This window comes from Lineus longissimus, chromosome 3 (assembly GCF_910592395.1).
Source record: "Lineus longissimus chromosome 3, tnLinLong1.2, whole genome shotgun sequence".
Lineage (NCBI taxonomy): Eukaryota > Metazoa > Nemertea > Pilidiophora > Heteronemertea > Lineidae > Lineus > Lineus longissimus.
Genome location: NC_088310.1, coordinates 24,383,472 through 24,402,401, shown reverse-complemented (window position 1 = coordinate 24,402,401; position 18,930 = coordinate 24,383,472). Strand labels below are relative to the sequence as shown.

Genomic DNA, 18,930 nt, shown 5'->3' with positions numbered 1-18,930 from the left:
GGAAAGACAGTTGCACAAAGGATGACACTACTTTACAAACCGTACCCTCACATTAAGCAAAGTGGCTAGTGCAAAGTGACGCGCATAGTTCACAATCAGTTTGGTGGTGAAGAGAAGAAGCGGCTGAAGCTGACTCAGGCGTGTAGGACCAGCGACAACAACAATGAATATTGTATGCGGAGGTAACATCCATTCAGGGAGAAGGAAAGCTGAGGAAAAAAAATGTGTGTTCATTCTTGAAAATAGCTACATTAAATTATTAACTTTTGAGGGCAGTATTCAAAGAGCTGCACATTCAGATCTATTTGCGGTAGCCGGCGTTTCTTTTGCTGAATTTGATATAACAATGTCGATTTTGGACAGTAATGAAACAAGAAAATGAATCGGCACACAAAATCAATACCAACATGATTTCGTATATCAGACATATGAGTCGGGAGCTACAATGCTTGAGTAGCAAGGGCGACACACTCATAGCACACGTGTTACCCAGTTTACCACATAACTCTTGCTTTTTACCCCCAATAAGTAAAATGCAGATGCTATTACCAGCTTCACTACTATACACACAGCTGCTAAAACATTGGTGTACACACCCAAGGACAGGTAGGATGGGTTTTAGTGACAGATGATAATCTTACGAGGAAACCTCTGGCCCAAAAGTTGGAAATACGTACAAGCTGAATATATTTTATGCCCACGTAAAATTTCAAATACCAATTGTTACACCGAATTTGTAGGATAGTGCGAATGATTATAGATGTACTTTGGCTACTTAACATAATCGCTGAAATAAAGAAAGCATTATCTTCGACATTCCTGAAACGGAGAATTTGTCAAAACAGTGGGAGAAATATGGATATGTTTTTGGCACAAAATTTGGCATTAAACAAACAGTGTGAGGTTATTAATCTAATTTGGTCATTTTGAAATTAAAATAGAATCCTTCGAGACGAAATAGGTTTTGTACTGTGGGCCTTGAACCTCCGTCCTTCCTTTCGCGAGGTATTTACCTTGACTACAGGTCTGCTCTTGTGACTGGAGAGTATGATTAGTCTGTGTATACTTGATTGCAACTGCCTTGGTTCATAAAGAAGTTCTGCTCGTTTTGTGACAATGTCAGTTTTTTGTGAGTGACGGAGTTTAAAAAAACGATTGCCACTAATCATGTGTTTTATCATTTTCCCTGTTTTGCAATCAGTCGGAAAGGACAAATTATCGAATTGCCAATTGATAGGGGCCTAATCAACTTTCCAGGATTTTTGAACATAATTGAATTTTAGAATGAGAGCTCATTTGCGTAAGCTAATTTGCAACTTCTTCTGGAAATTGTGTTTTTAGAATAGACTCAGTGTACTTCTAATTGAAGCTGTCAATTGTTGTAGAATGAAGAACAGAATGATAGCAGTACTCACTTACATTTTGTTTTGAAGTATCACGCAGCTTATCCCTAATAATTCTTACATTATATTAATCATGAGGTTATGAAAATAAATGGGTTGAAAATGATACTAAAAAGGTAATGCGAAAAAATCCACAATTATAGACCTCAAGAATAATGCAGGTTTATGTGCTTAAACATTCCGTGGCTCATAGGGAAAATTTATCTTTCTCTCTATATTTTTCTTCGAATATTTTTTCTTTTTTTCAGCATTCTAATTTATACCGGTTCGCCGTATCGTGTTCCTGTGGTCTCGAGCTTTCAGACTCAGAGAAAATCACCTCGTGCTATCTGGAGGCTCGGATCAGCCGCTCATGCAATTTTCTTTTCATATTTGTCTTCTATTGTTTAATCAAATCTTATTTTTTTCTAATTTGAGTTGAATTCTTAACTTTATTGACGAACGGAGTAGGCATTAAAGGTTCAACCAAACCGAGACATTTATTTGAGAAGTATAAACATGTGCTACATGTACTTCACTGATATTATATTTTAATGTCATTATTACAGCTGAAACTAAGAAAAATATCGAGCTCTGAATATAGCGTAATTTGAAAATGAATGTCCCCTATTTGCCACTTGTTACATTTAAAGGCATGTTCATCGCTCCCACATTTGGCAATAAAAAATTATAGACAACCACAAGTGAAGCATCCATTGACACCATTCCTATACTCACGTTTATATAGACTCATATGTACAGTTCCCCATATAACTAAAACAAAGTGGTAAACAAAGAAGAAAATGAGAACAGAGGCAAGGTCAAGTAGGAAAAGAGGGAAAGCTACATGAGCGAGGGTTCAGGATTGAGGCAAGGAGTCAAGATCCAAATGCGAAAATATCCAACTTGGAGATTTTTGTTCTGAACATCCACTTCTGTTCGAAGTATGTATTGGACATTCGGATTTGTAAACACGGCAAAGATTACGTTGGATTCACAAACCAGAATCCATCCCATAAACTCATATGTTACAGATTTAGTCCATTTAAGATACTTCATTAACTTTTCGCATTTGTGCCAAAACTCTTTGCCCTCTTGGTCATACTACACGGTGACTGACACGTTTCACGTACATTGCACTAACAGCTTCTATAATTCCGCTATGGTTCGAGAATATCGACCACATAGTAGAAGTAATCAATTCCAAAGTAAGGAAAGATATCGAGAGATAAACCTCTCGGATGGCTGCCCCTTAGCAGCGTACCTGGTAAACACTGCTGCATACTTTTCTGTTACCTCTAGTGCATAATTTGACCAATAAGAATGTATGCATTTCTTGTATTTTGGTGTTCCCCACGTTCTATCATGAACATTGACTTTCTCATACATCTAAATTGACTGGCAAAAACTCAGCAGGGAAGTGGATTTCCTAAGTGTTGGACATTACTTTGGAATCTGATAATATTTTGGAAGCAATGAAATAACATCAAATTCACATTCATTGAAGATTCGTGGGAGATGTTTCAAATTATGTTGCCTTAATATTGATGGAACAATGTAGATGATACATGTCTAACGATTACGACCAATTTGATGTTATCTATTGCTTGAGGACTCGACCACCTACACAATAGCACAACTGACTACCTACACAGTCACACCAATTTTGAAAGAGAGAGTTACTCTCTTTCTTTCATATTACACGTATAAGCTTTTTTTTACCTTTTGCTGTAAATTTGTGAAAAGGAAAGAAAAAGTGAACAGAATTATTAATAGTGCAAAACACGAATATAAATGAAATTATAATCTATGTGTGATATCATAACGTGTTCTGATCCTTTTGGCATTCTCTATCCTGCTGAAAAAAAGAAATATTGTGCATAAACTGAAATCCACTGGTGAGTGCATTGTTAACTTGCTCACACTTCAAACTCAATAAATTTCCAAACATGCCTCTAACTTAGGTAACACCAAGCCTATATATCATAATTGTAAACCACAGTGTTACCTTCCACTTTTATTTGGCAAAAAGAAAAAATAAGGTAACAAGAAGTTAATATGTAGAAAATTACAAACAACAAATTCCACTTAATATATAATAAATTACAAACAAGAGCATTCCCGATTGAAAACAATGCAAATAATCTTTGTCAAATATATGTATATACACTCTTTTTACATTCTATATTGTACGTAAGGTTCTCCATTACTTTTCTGTAAAATAGACAGTTGAGGGCAGTTCGTTTTAGTAGAAGATGGTTGCCAGGTTCGTTGCCGAGTGGAAAAAGCATCATTGTGTACATCGATGTGTACGTCTCTCTTTTCATCCGGGCAACAGGCTTTTATAATTTCCAAGCGGATGTTACCATCGCCACCTCTGTGATCATTTTCTGTAATGAACTGTGTACATCGTCTACACGGCAGTGCAGGCACGTAACCAGTCAAATGAAGGAGAATGATAACCGGACATTTATACTCCATCAATTAGTATTCTGTCTGTAATAACTAATTACCGGTGTTATCTTAAACGCCTGCTACGATACACTCTGAAAGCGAAGAGCTAAGCAGACAAGATACGGACCAATTGGTATTCACAGGACATCGCGAAATAAACTGGGAACAGATTTGCATTGCGAAGTGCTTTAACGACAATGGGCAAAATTGCCAGGAGTGTCTTCTTATATTCAACGAATGTTCGAATGGCCCCCTAAGGGACAGTTACGGGGGTCCCCTGATATCGGTGTATTCGGAACACGTCCTACACCCACATCTGTGAGGCTGGTTCGTTGACTATATGTCGAGAATCTAAGCGAATCTACACGGAGTTATCATATTCAGTTGTCAGATTTTTTACTGTCATTTTTTTCCTGCGGTAAGGCGAGTTAGGTTGAGTAAATTGTTACATGTAGATTAATAATCAAGAAGACAAGTTTCCGTTAGATAACCGAGGACAATCTGAGGAGATATAATCGAACTTATTTTGTTCAGATGCAGGAAAGTGAAGTTCCTATCTTATAATTCGGTATTATTTTACTTGAATATACGGTGAAAAGCACCTCTTATTAACTATCAATTCTCTTTTTTTTTAATCACGTAATCTTTAGCAATACACACGCCATGCACAAGTTTGCAATGCATTGGTCTCATCCACTGCAGCCCGCGATTTGTGAAAGTATTATCAACACTTAGCCTGATACTCATCCAACCAATTTATTAAGTCGAAAGACAATAAAAAGAGAAATGAATAATTTGGTTGGTTGTGGGTCATTTGTAGGCAGCAAAGTAACAGCGATGGCGTGGAGATTAACATTGTTGACAGCATTTCAAGCAAAAGCTTTTTATCTGCTTAAACTCTGAAGCCATCAGGGCCATTAATCCTGCAAACGCCAAGTCTGACAAGAGTGTAAGTATTCAATTAATTTTACAATGTAAGAAAAATACTTCTGATCGATGAAAAATCGATCAAGATGCTCCCAAAGACCATGGGTGATATGAATAAAGACTAGCAAATGCTTCTATCTAAATCTCCATGCACATTTACTCTTGGTCTTTGTATACAAAATTGAAGTAAAAGCATTTGCTAGACTTCATTCATATCTGCCCATATGCCAGACAGATCACTTGATATTAAAGTCTGATAATACCCTCTGCGTAGACGACAACTGTGATGAGACTGAGCAAGCAAAGGCGTTCTTCATCGCCTAAATAATGCATGGTTGGGAAATAAGCGGTTGGACCCGCTGCGCTATGATGAGAGTAATTACTTGGGAGAGACAAGGCATCGGCTGACATATCTAAGTTTGGATTTCCCAGGAGTAGCGGGCGCATGTGAAACTCTATGAGAAGAGTCATGCCCAGGGCTTATCTTATCCAACTGTTTGGTGAATGCGATATCATACTAAAAAAACCATGTAATCAACCAGGAAGATTTAGATGTATCTTGGGAAAACGTCAACAACAATACAGAAATACCCATAAATATTTCGTTGGGAAATAATTGTATCTTGAATTAATATCGTAGATCGACACTTTCTGAGAGTTACCACTTATCTGGGTGGCTAGAATATTCCCCAATTTCTGATTATACGGAACGAAATCATGTGCTCTTGTAGCTTATTTTACATGCATTCTATACTCGTCATTTACGCTATCGTGATGTTGCAGACCTCAACTTTTCGACTGATGCACATCAATATTTCGTACCTAATCTAAAGTAAAAGTGTATTTGCTTGCTCTCCTCCTGATACCCATATGAAGGTTGTTTATAGTTAACATGCAGAGGTTTCACGATATGACACAATGTCAACATCTCTCAAAATTAAAAGATGTTGGTGTTAACCACCGACAGACAAACTATAGCGTAGAAGGAGATGTCAGGTCAGACTGATTGAGCTGCCAATGTTAATTCCACCATGCAATAGGTTGCATCATGATTTAACTGCCGATGCTTTGAATGATGAGGTTCTTCCCTGCGTTGACAGTACACTCTGGTGTGTGTTGAGTCTCATTTCCAAAGTCAAATACTTCAATCACTCGTCGTGACTTTATGACGCCAGCTAGTCATGATTTTCCTCGATTATAAGGTCCTTTCAAACACTGGGTTTTCAAATCTTTTGTTGTCTGTTTATTTCCTCATAACATTTGGGTCTAATTTCAGAGATAAAGAAAACATATTAAAGACAAAAAAACTTGCTGTCGGATTCAATAAAGCGCTTCATCTTACAGAGATAGCCTAGCAGAAAGATAGTCGTAACCGAAAGTAAAAATGTACCACACAAAGTCCACTTGTTACGAATAAGCTTACAGGAGATCAATTGCCATTGGTGACTTGTTTTATATGATGCCCTTACTGCTCAAAATGAGTTATAAGTTTTTATAATTGATGTCTTACGATTTATCACAAGGACATACCAAAACTTCGAATGTGGTCCCAATTCTCTTCAATAATTCTAAATCCCTCACTTGCTGCATACATGAACGAAATCTACATCCATAAGATGGTGTATTAAACATGTCTTATCGTCTTAATACTCTTCACATATTCTTGACACATTGTTCAATCACAGATACTCCAACAAGGGGCTTCCTCTCGCATTGTTTATGGCATAAACTGCCAGATAAGTCAACTTCTTTCTTTATATCGAGATTTAATTAAAGATAATGACACGGCTGTTCGAGGCAACTGACGCGGATGATTAAAAATGATACGGCGTGATTGAACTCAGAATAGGGATGTAGCAATCAAAATGAGGGCCGTTGTCTAGTGATTGCAATCCTGTGGCTGACAAGAAGATACTATGAGTCTTACCCGCATCAGCAATGTAGCTGCCCACATCACGATAATGAGGTCAGTTGTAAAGTCATGAAAAAGTAGCCGGATCTTCTTTCTTCAAGTGACTTAAAAGAACTTAAAATCATTCTATTATCAAGATATAGTCTTTGTGTTGTTATTCATGTTTATCGATTCTTGGTAAAAGTAACACAATTTACTATTTTATGAAAGTCAGATTTAGTAAACTAGCTTTGCTTCAGAAATATGTCACTGAACCTCCAAGTCATTTCTCATCATTATTTCTTGGAGGTGGCTGACGACTCACCGAGAAACGAGCCGACTGAAAAAATATATTCCAATGGCAAGCTCACCTAATTGCATTAAGTGCAAGAAGATGTCCACCAGGATTTTTCTTCCACCACTCTAATATGTGGTTGTAATAAAAGTTCATCTGCATATGGCGTTTAAGCAGTGGGGAGGGTTGTACACATAGTGCTGTTTCTTCAAGGAATTCGGAAAAATTATTCCTGGCGGCATCAGTGTTATATAGACTTAATAACAGAGAGGCAGTTAGCTGACCCACTCACAAGAAAACACGAAGTTGTAGTTGTAGAGGCAGAATTCGGTCATTGCAAAGGACACCCTGTTATGTACAAATAAATTCTTCGCGACTTTGTTTGAGGATGCTCGCCAGCGGCCTTGGGCCACCGGGGGTACAATGCCAAGCGACCTTCTGCCATACACCCCATGGCTAGCAGCATCGTACCACAGGCTATCACAGAATAACTTAATCTCGAATACAAGTAATCAATTATTGCCTCCCTCCAGATTATTTATAAGATCTGGCATTGTTGTTCAGACACTACTGCGTCTATCTCGAAGGGGGAGTGAATTAGATTGAGTTTATTGCCTCAAGCTTATGGCAAGTGGTATATTACTGTACATCAATCACCCACAGCCTGTCTCCTGGACATTACCTTCAGAGCAGACTATATATCTCCAATCTAATCACTGTACAGTGGCAAGATTCCACGAAAACAAAAATCGTTGCTGATGGAGCAAAATCCTCCCCACCGTACTACGTACATTCTCATTTTACTCTATGGCTACATTTGTGTTAATTGTGGCAACCCTAATTTCTTGTTTATTTGTCGATCTTCACCTGAATTTCAGGGGATCTGTCTGTACTGACACAAGAGCTGATTCTTTTAGCAATCATGCTTGATATTTAGTGGTCACATGCAGAAGAAAAAAGTTATCAAAGATGTCAAAGAAGTAAGAATAAAACCTGCGGAACTGTCCAAATATCCTTCCACTATCAATGGGTAAAACGTTTTACAACCAATGGCCAGTTGTTTTTACTAGATGCTGTGTAACGTAAAATGTCAGAAACTGATTCATAGAAGTAAGCAATATCGCTTAGCTATGCAGTTAGCTGAATAGAAAATAATGGAACACTTTATCATAATTAGCTGATGCCAGTACAGTCAAACGTCTTTGCTATTTCCTTTGATTTATGGCAAAGAATGCAGTTAATAATGACAAATCCTAGGCCAAGGAACAAACTGCAACATGTATAAGTGTAGTGCCTCCTTCTCAAGGTCACGTCTTTTTCAGATGATGTTACGTTATACCAACGGTACTGCAGATAAAGGTCAAATTCGTTCTCTAGACTGGTCAATTGTTAGCCGGCCCCTGTTCATTGTAGATGAACAGGGGCACGTGCAGTTTTCTTTTTTATGTAGTGTGTGCAAAGCATGGTTTTTGAAATTTGCATTCAATGAATATGTGAGAAATAATCTCAAATTCAAATTTTGAGCGAACTAGTCTTGCCTTCAAAAGGCATGCTAAACTTACCTGAAAGGAACCAAGGCCAGAATAAGGACGCAAGCTGAGGGATCATCAACATAATGTAATGCAGCCAGTCACGGAAACGAACCCGGTCAAAGTCAGGATGAATCTATGTCGATGCACAAATTACAAAATATGTTCTTCAACTGTTACTTCAACAGTAAATTGTAATCTTCAGACTTACATCCATGAACTGAACAACTGGACGTCCAATGTCTTGGTCAGCCAATGGTAAGGTAGGACGGCCCACCTAGACAGCTTGTATGAAAACATGGCATGGTATTGCAATCAAATTACAATAACTGTTTTTTATGAAATTACCATTTCCGTTTACCGTGCAACCTGTTCAGTAGTGGCGGATGAGAAAGTGGTTTACTTTTCACTGTCCTTCGCCTTTTAGTCGTATTAGTTGTCCTTCCCTAATGGAACCACGCACGTAAACGTCACATAATGGCTACTTTAATACAACTAAGTTATTATTCTTCGCATGCAGCATGGTTGCTATGTTGCAGTTAAAGAAACCTGGCCAATTAAGCCGGAATGGGACAAGACCGCCAGTATGTCGGAAGGTTTAATAAATTCTCAGTACAATCATCAGTATGAATGCACCAGCACGTGGCAACAAAGTGGTGTTTGGAGATTTTATTTTAGCTTCAACAGAAACGACCTTACATTACTTAGAAAGCTTTACAATGGTTTCATGAGCGATATTGTCCATGAATAAATGCTATGGCTAGGGTTTACCATGCCAGAATATAATGGAAATCTTAATTAATGAGCTTTCTTCTAACTATAGCTAATCCAAATGAGTTCGTTTTTCTGACAGGGTTAGTACTGATAATATAATATGTCGATATGAATTCCCTTCAAGTATCAATATCCAATCAGTTGAAGAGGGTTACATGATAGTAACAACCCAATTCGAATAAACTTGGAGATTGAAGGTTATGTGTTAACTAACATGTAAGTGAAAGCTTCTTCAATCTGTAACAACTTAGACAAACATCCGACATATTGCGTTCTGGTTACTTTTCGTTTCAATCTCATGGAGCATAGTTCAAATAGCACGTACACTGCACAGCTCGTGGTAAAAATGGGTCCCTACCCATGATTCAATTGTATTTCATCGTGGAACGTTGTTAACGTTCTTTATCCTCTTTGGTTGCGAAGCTCAGATCTTAACAAGTACAAAATGTAGATCGTGCTCCAGAGCCAAAACGATGGGCACAAAACATTTATGAATTGAGCTATGAATGTGTGCATCACCTGATTTTCCAATAACTTTACTGGTACACAATTGAGTGGCAAATTTTCATAATTTAGCAAAGTAAGCTTTCCCCAAAAACTTCAACCTTTGGGGACAAGATAAAAAAAATTTAATTTTCAAACGGCAGTCAAAAGGAACTGAAAGTCGGTGAGAAAGCTGCAGTTAATGCACAGACTCAACCTCCGAGTAGCACAATTAATAGAAAACTCATTCCTTTGCTGAGGCAAGTTAGATTTAGCACCTTCTGTCACGTTTATTGTTGGAATATTAGATTAAATCTATTGTTGTTTGATCGATCGATCGGAGAATAGAATGACTTAACCAAAGTGGTTTTGTTCTAGACGTCAAGATACTGAACGGCTTCAGCAGTCAGCAGTTTCAAGTGGGTTGCCTCCCGAGCTGATCCGTGCAGAATTGAGTCTTTCATAGTGTACAAATATGTTTAATTTCCTCAGGCCACTTGGGAGAATAATTGATAACCGACAGCAAGGCATCAGTTTCTATTCTTAACCCTGCTTAATTGATATATTTTTTAGGCATAATCAATAAATTATTAAATGATTTAAATGATATAAAGTGAAGTACTGCTACTAAAGTGTTTTAGAATTAGGGACAACAAACTAAGAGTGAACTGAAACTTTTAACCTTGTGGAGGCAACTTCTAGATTGACATAACTGCAGCATTTTTATGTATGAAGTAAAATGCACAGGATAAACACTTGTGGCACTTATAAAATCCTTTTGATCCAAAAAATGAGCACCCGGTGTGACCTTGCACTCCGTCATATCAGATGTCACGTGTCATTTGAAATATGTTAATAGCACAAAACGAAACTGGGCTGAACTGGCACATCTACTACTTTGTCAATGTCGCACCTGAAACTATTAACAAAGTAAATACGCATTAGCGCACCATGTTGATTTACTGGTTTGCAATTAGGAAATAGCCAACTGTGAAATGGATTTAGAATCTGATGGTGCTTTTTGTATTAGAACAAAAAGGTGATGAATATTGTTTGAATTGGATTGCGTGACGTTGGGTTTGTACTTTTCACAATAATCTGATTCGTACGTGGCAGACTTAGGTTGGATTGAACGGCCCGTGGTCCAAAGTGTGGCCAGTGGGAGGCTGGAAATAATGGACGTTTTAGCGTGGGTTTGAAGTCGATAAGCCATACGTGAAACCCGATGGAATGTACAAATACGACAACATGTATACGACCAGCAGTCCAACAAGTGAGCGGTGACCTTACGGTACAGTATACCGCACTGAATACATATCAGCATTTAAATCAGTATGCGGGAAATACATGCAAGTCCAAAAGTGGCTCTAGGAATGAAAGATTGCAGCGGAAGGATGATGTATAACTTGGGTCCTTAGCATTTTAATTTAATTTAATGGATTATAAAATAATAAATTTTCAGGAAACGTGAGAAGTATTATCAAACTAATAAACACAATTACGATATTGTATGTAATGTCCTGAGCCGAGAACACGGGTCATTAACTCGATACGCTGCGTGATGACAGCACAACCCGTTTCCAGGTTATGCTACAAAAGTAAACATATAGCGGCTCTAAGTTGACAATATTAATTGCTTTTAGTTTGCTTTTGATACACCAGGCAGTTTCAAACATGGTTTGTTAATGGGTTTCATTCCACTCAATTTGGTATGCACTCGTGGTGTCTGATTCAGCCTGATATAGATCGGGTTCCTGTTGATATGTTTCATCAAATATTGCATGCTTATATAGTATAATGGCGTCTGTCCATCGCTAGCACGAAACTCGTACGTAGCATTAACGTCAACCATTGTATCGGGCAAATTTCTTTTAGTATTGAAAACTAATTTCAGCCAAAAATGTAGGTATCATCAAGAGTCTGAACTTTTCCTTGGCTTGAATATGATGACAACAACCGAAACATGTATGACTTGAGGGAAGTACTCTTTTTTCAACAAAAATGTCTGACTATTCTTTCCATATCGTTTTGTTAAGTTTCAGCCGAGAGCATTGGCATTTTTATTCCTCATCTGTCTCTCTAACTATAAGTGGCGGGGTGGGAGTGCGACCCACGTGCAAAGCCATAGGACGAAGATACTTTCTTAATCCGAGCTAAAGGATCGACCACTTTTAAAGTTTACAGTATCTATTTACAATCAAGAGATCCCTTTCTCAACCTTGGTAAAGGTTACTTCAAGGTGTCGCGTACCATAATGGCCCGAGGAGATAGCGCGCTCAATGACTATCATATGCCAGGTTTCCCAGGAAGGAATAAACATGATAAACTAGAACCAATGTGTTTGACTCAGGTGATAACTGTCACAGTGTACACGTCCATTATCTTGGCAAACCAATCCGTAACTGATTGACGATAAATCATCGATATTTCATCACATGTAAAAGGAAATTACCTGCTGTTGATGGCCGAATATTACAGCGAAGTGTTGGTTTGTTGAAAGCTATATTTTCCTTCTTACTGAAGGTTGATTTGTCTCTTTTTCAGTCGGAGTTATCGTGGTAAATATTTTTGTCTCCATTGTTACTGATAGAGTTCACGCTACCTCACGTCAGTCTAGAAATGCCCACTTGGTGCGAGTCGCTCATGGTGGTAATCCGGCATCGATCAGCCAAGAAAACCCATATACTTTATATCTAACAACTGCACAGAAAAACTCGGGTAATTGCCAGCGCTGCTCACGTTTGCAATCACGTAAACTCATTCCCCTTAATAAGATTATTGTTAGTATAGAAATATCGTTTATTTGATCATAATTATACTAGAAACCAAACATAGCTATTTTGCAAGCTTTTTCTATCTTTTCTTCGCATGAAGTGGGGAGCTAAACAGATGTAGCGGTGCACTTACCACTCAAAACCATTTCGTTCCCAACGCATAAGATGTTGATTTATCGCTTCAGAACACGAACTGAATAAATTCAAAACTCATCATAAGCAGAGAACAGAGAGAAGTGCACGAGCTCTATTATGGGTCCCATAGCTGACGATTCACAAGTTTATTTTAACACTATTAGCCAAAGACAAGAAAGAAGTTGTCCCTAACATTCTAATGCAATTTAACAAAAGTGTAAAAAGAAGGATACCCAATCGGCCTGATGCCGATAATTTTTATCCTGAAACGCGGTTCGCTACCAACCTGGGAACTAGTAAGAAGCGCCTACGACAGCGTGTTCGATTTCTAGCTCAGCACTTCGGTAAGCAGTGGATCTCGCGCCTTGAAGCGCATACCCAGTATGTATTGAGCCCGAACGCTCTCGCGCCAGGCCCGAGTAACTTTAGGGTGAAGTAGCGTTAAAAAGAATGACCGGACATACGACGACAGGGTGTGCGTAAACTACAAAAATACTCACTAACCTTATTGACCAATTTTTCACATTCTGATATCGGCAATTTCTTCCATCAGCTATTCTTTTTTTGCCAAAAAACTGCAGTATCATGCAATAAACACATTTGTATATATCGCAAAGCCGGCATTTACAAGATCGTCTGCCATCTTTTCTCAAAAGTCACGTGCGGCGGCACTTCGGTCTGGCGCGAGATGAGGCGCCAGTACCAAAAAGAACGCACTGGCGCTTACTCGCGCAAGCGCCGCGCTGGTAATCAAACACGCTACTAGTATTCCCTCGGGCGACAGCTGCCATTGTGTGCCAGCAGTTTATTTAGGGTACCGGTTAAGTTTATATCATGTCTCTAGTAATCAGTTCTTTTCTGAAGAAGTTGATGTCATCATTCAGACGTCGGTATGTTTCCGCTTAATGCAGCGAAGACGATCCCTGCGGACACGGCGGCAATGCCGTCTTGACTGAAATGTCGCCTGGATGTCGCATCCGTGTACGATAGTGACAAAAAGTATTGGTAAGGAAAAAAATGGCTACTTTACATAGGCTGCCGTTTGGGTATCGTGAAAAACAATTACTCTGAAGCCAGTCTTCTTGAAAATGTCGTGCTGATGAGTCAAAATTGCATTTTAGTTCCACTGGGCCTTGATGCACTCTTTTGCTTTAACACATGAACCTCCTTCTAAACAAAGATTTTGTATCAGAGAAGGTATGTCAAGAAAGGACGCCGGCAATGCTTCTCCTTCTCAGTGATACCCGTGGGGATGTACGGTCCTCTGTTCACTGGTTTTGATAAGGCAAAGCAAACCTCACTGTTGCTATATCACCTAACAAGAGACGGCATCAAATTTAGGACACCAGTGAGGGTCAGCCCATCCCTTATCATATTTGATGTTTGTGGCAGGTTTTTCGTCACTTCTACCAGAGGCAAACCAAAGGTAAACCTGATACTGTTTTCTACTGCGAGTACCACTCCAAGACATCCACCCGCTCCATGTAGCAACCCATGAAAGCAAACATGACAGTGGTTATGGTCGCAAAATCGTTCCCTAAAGAAGCCATCTATTAAGATTGCAATGAACGTGTAATTTACTTCCACAATGCCCTTATTAGTTGCTATTTATCGCGATAAAGTGCATGTAATTATCATTAGAAGTCGGAGCCTTCTAAACCTGCAAGATAGAGTTGTTTTTTTATCTGGAAATCACGTCTACGTTATCACGCTTATGGAATATAACATAAGCTATAATTCAGTTTGGACATTTTGATAAGACTGATAGAGAAAAATAATGCTATTATAGATGTAGCGTTATTACACCATCGTTTAGTGTATTACACAATGAATATTTTGGTTGATTTAAGCTAGGACAGATGATCAAGCTGTAACTTTCCAATGAGTCTGCACATTCGATCATTTCGTTAAAGAAAATATTAAGCAACGTTTTTAGTATACATGTATGTGATTATTCGACACGTTGAAGCATCAATGTATCATAAAAAAAACCTTTGCTGGTCGGTGATGAAACTTTGAAACTAACATCTTCATCTGATAGTAGAGAGTGCGACTCTCTCTGGCATCGTAGGCTTTCCTAAATGTGAGAATCGAGGATTTCAGAAAATTTCTGCTAGTTTCAATGTTACAAAGTTCAGCACATTTGCTACCAGCTGGAAGTGCCAACACGACTTATTTTCAAAAGATTGTTCGGATTGATTCCAAGATCTACTCCAAGTATGTGTTCAATACAAGTCCAAATAAAATATCCACAGCAAAAAATGCTTCTCCTAACTGAGAGCTGGTTCCCTCCAACCTCATCAATATTCAAATGATCGTGTCGTCTCTGTTTCTCCCCCGCTTACGCAATTAACTTTTATTGGTGCTATAGGATAGCCATCAGTATCTTGGCTTCGAAAATATAATGCCTTATATAGAATCTAATTAACCGAAGATAATTAGACTGAACATGAGATTGATTAGGCAAGATATATCTTGGAGGAGGATATTGGTGTATCAGGTATAACTGGTTACTTGAAATGTACTGGGTAACTGAGCTAACTGACCTTTAACTATAAAACCAATGATCACATTTCAAGTTTTAAATTTGTTCGATGTGTGTATTGGATGTCACATGCAGCATCTGCAGACTGTACTTCCTGCTTTTTTCTGGAACAGTGATATACATTTGTATTTTGAATACAGAAGGATCAATTTGCTAGTAATGCATAATTCGCGAACGGTCAGCTGTTATAAATTCAACGCGCCATTTTCATTAAGAAGACAAAATTAAAGAAAACGGCTTCTATACCTAAACATGCTGTGCCAATCGACTGTTTACCGAGCCCTATTCCCTAGCGTAGTGTTTAGGCAATCTGGACAAAAAATCGTATTTTTTCAACAGCGGCTGCGCTAAAGTATTCGCTATTTACATAGCTTTTTACGTCCCATCTGCCTTGCTATTTGGTCGAGAGGAAGAAGCGACTATTTACCTTGTTACAACCTCGCATCGAGCTAATGAGACCGGGATGCGTATCTTTTACCACATGGCGTCCAGTAAATGACTGTTTGGCGCACTTTATTACCAAGGTAAAAACTAGAAGAATGTGGCCACAGAACACAGACGTGTCATGTCTGTTCTGATTGTCATGTTTCAACAAAAACGGCGAACACTTGGCGTTATCATTTTGCCCAAGCAAATAGCATTTCTCTACATCTGGTTTATTACAAAGAACCCCCCCCCCCCCCACCATTAAAACAACGCTTTCTATATACATCGACCAGATCTACCTATCCCCTCCTCTGACGTGAAACTATTTGGAGTCCATTGATGGGTCAATATAGGATTGGTCCATTTTCATTATGTTAAACCATACTCCAGAATGCCGACCATAAAACGCCATCCGAGACATTGAACCGATATAGAAGCGGCCTATTAGCGCCAATCCATTCTCTACAAAAACGATTTTATAGCCACTGACATGACACTGGAGATTTGGTGTGAGTCCTTTAATCATCTTGGAATATCTGCGTTATACTTGGACTTTCAGACATTGCAATTCAACACCCGGCCGCCATTTTTTAAACGACCGTCCGCCATGTTTCAAGGCCATCCCGATAGACTACCACGTACGGTGGCACTGTCATTCATTCTTTTGAGCCGAAGCGAAAACAAGTAGCAGCCAATGCATTGCAAAATTATGTGTGGTAGGCTAGTCGAAGCGACAACATTTCTTTGAAACTATACTGTTCTAGAATAATCCATCAAATTCGTTTCATTGACTAATTGCATTGAATCGATCCCATTGCATGCATAAAACTCCAAAGACATGATGGGTGAAATCGGGCATAAAAGTTCTAAATTGGATACTTCTTGTTGCAATCAAAAGGGCGGCTAGCTATAGCGAACTTTGCCTTTCACCTTTCACAGAGTAAATGTTTTCATTGCGGAAAATAAACTTATTTCAAATCAATTTCCTTCTTTTGGTGTTATTAGAACGACAGAGTTAAAGTTGTCACGGGAGGAACTATTGTAAGCTGTGGCGTCAATGATTATGTTTTCTGTTTTTTTATCGGATTCGACGCCTTAGTTTAGAATCTATTCTTTGTTTAGCGCAGTTTCATGACAGCCAAGTATCCAATGGATGACACTTGGTCAGACGTCTAACGTGTATAAAGTAAGTGTCGCGAAAAAAACTCGTGAATATTGTGATCAGTCAAAGACTTTATACACTGCTTCAAAGATATGATACTTAAAGTTTGCACGTTGTACAACTTTCGACCGCGCGCTGGAGACAGATTTAGTCGCCTGGCCTTAATTACACAATGATAAACTAGGTCGACTTGACCTACCTTTAATGCAATGTAGGCGATGGCTGTTAATCATCCTATGTTTTCAGCGCAAACCAAACTGACCCTGAAATCACCATGTGGTCATGTTTGCCGAGGCGAAGGACAACGACCAGGCTATACGTTAGACACATTGGCCACCTGCCTAAGTAAACATTGGCTAAAGTGGTCGGCAAAGTATCAGACTGAGGTAAAATGTCTAACAGCTAAGATCACGGACCTCTGTAGAAGTCCGCGCTAAGATCAAGCATTGGCCGCGGCGAAGTAGATATTGGGGTGTTGAAAGCAAGGTTATGGTGGATTGCTTAGAAAGCGTTGATGGCCACAGTTCATGGCAATCTACAAAGCTTGCCTTTGGTTATTGTGGCAAGAATCAATTGCACAATTTTAACTCTAGTTCTATTCAACTATCTAAAGACGGGAAGACGAGTATCTTTAAAGCAGAATGTCGACGTATACATTTCGTATCATCACCTGATACTAGTAATATGAGTCAAAAAGTCAGATCCAATAGAAGAAAGCGGTACCGGTAACACAAAGTTCTTCATAAAGTTTTCTTTGGGTTCACCAAGACAATCTCGATTGCCTCAGGACTACCTCATATGTTGCATAGTGTTGCTTTTTATGCGACTTTATCGGCGATGTATATTGACCACGTGGTGTGCCATTTCTCAGATCCTACCGCCGGACACATCTTTTGCGCAGGAAATTGTAAATTATTTAATAACTGAGCTTTGATGTAACTGGGATTTCTAAAGAAAAATCCATCTGCTGCCCATGCGCATATCTGCCACGCAGCGTTGATTCGTATTGTGACCAAGATTGGTTTTCTTTGCAGATATTCACGTGTATTCTATGTGAAAGAGCTGGACATGCCTCGAGAAATGATCTGCTGACCATTTGCATAGAAGGGTGATGAGAAGGACCATCAATCTGCGTTTTTACATGCGCTTTCTGGTATGTTTTTTCCGTCTAGAATTCCATGTTACGCCAAATCAGAGTTTACTTGATTTGTATGGCTATGCCTATAATATATTTCTAACATTTTGGCGATATAAACGGTATATGTCCGTGTACCATCATCCTGCTTAAGAAGGACTGGTGTGAACTCCTGCGTATTGCGTGGGGGTACACACGACTGTCAACCGACAAGTTGTACATACTTGAAGACAACATCACTTTTCCTGTAGTGTCCTCTACTTCCCCTCTGGGAACGGCAAACGGAAGCACAGCATCACGTGATGTCGGCGATGGGGTTCCAAGTGACAGAACAGAAGTAGGAAGATCAAGTAGTGTCACTATCAACGAGACTAATGTATATCTTGTAGTTATCAGGACGCGCACTTCTAGTCAATGTCAATTTATAAGCATCCGCTTTTAGGCGAGCTATTTGGTCGTGAGAGGAGATCGACATCAACTCTGGCGTAGTTGATGCTATAATTTCCAACGATTGAATCGTCTTGTGGATAATCAAACACACCCTTCTTCGAGATTCGATAAAGCTTTTACAATTCGATGTAAAATCGTGTTGAAAATGTACCTAAACAATGTGTTCTTGAACTCCTCAGTTCATTTTTGCTATCGACAGGCTACCTTTTTAAGTGGTGAATACATAAAAATACTTTGAGGGGGGTTCTAGCTGCCTCGTATGAGTGATGACATACACACGGTATCAACAGTGCGTGCACGTTGCTTCTTAAATAGGATAAGAGCAACCCCTCAAAGGTTATTTCTGTCAACAGTCTCTTGATACCAGCGTCATTTATAATTTCCAATGTTGATTAGATAGAATGTTCAAATCTGTACCTGTGACAGCCTATTTACCGACATTTTCTTTTTTAACTGATATATTTGACCACGCGTGATAGCTCTGTCGAAATACTCCACAATGACTATTTACAAATTATGCTGTGAATTTGTAAACATAATAACTCGTCTATTTTGATATACAGCCTAT

General features: G+C 38.9%; 1 protein-coding gene across 4 annotated transcripts in view; it reads right to left on the bottom strand.

Moving 5' to 3' along the window:
- LOC135484321 (neuropeptide prohormone-4-like) overlaps positions 1-18,930 on the bottom strand; it is a 123,750-nt gene that overhangs the window by 14,677 nt on the left and 90,143 nt on the right. For 3 of the 4 annotated variants that reach the window (XM_064765672.1, XM_064765674.1, XM_064765671.1), the window contains exon 3: positions 2,121-2,156. The exons of the other annotated variant lie outside the window; for it this stretch is intronic. In XM_064765672.1, coding sequence (XP_064621742.1) covers positions 2,121-2,156 — 36 coding nt within the window. The remainder of the gene's footprint in view (positions 1-2,120; positions 2,157-18,930) is intronic. 4 annotated transcript variants of the gene reach the window in all.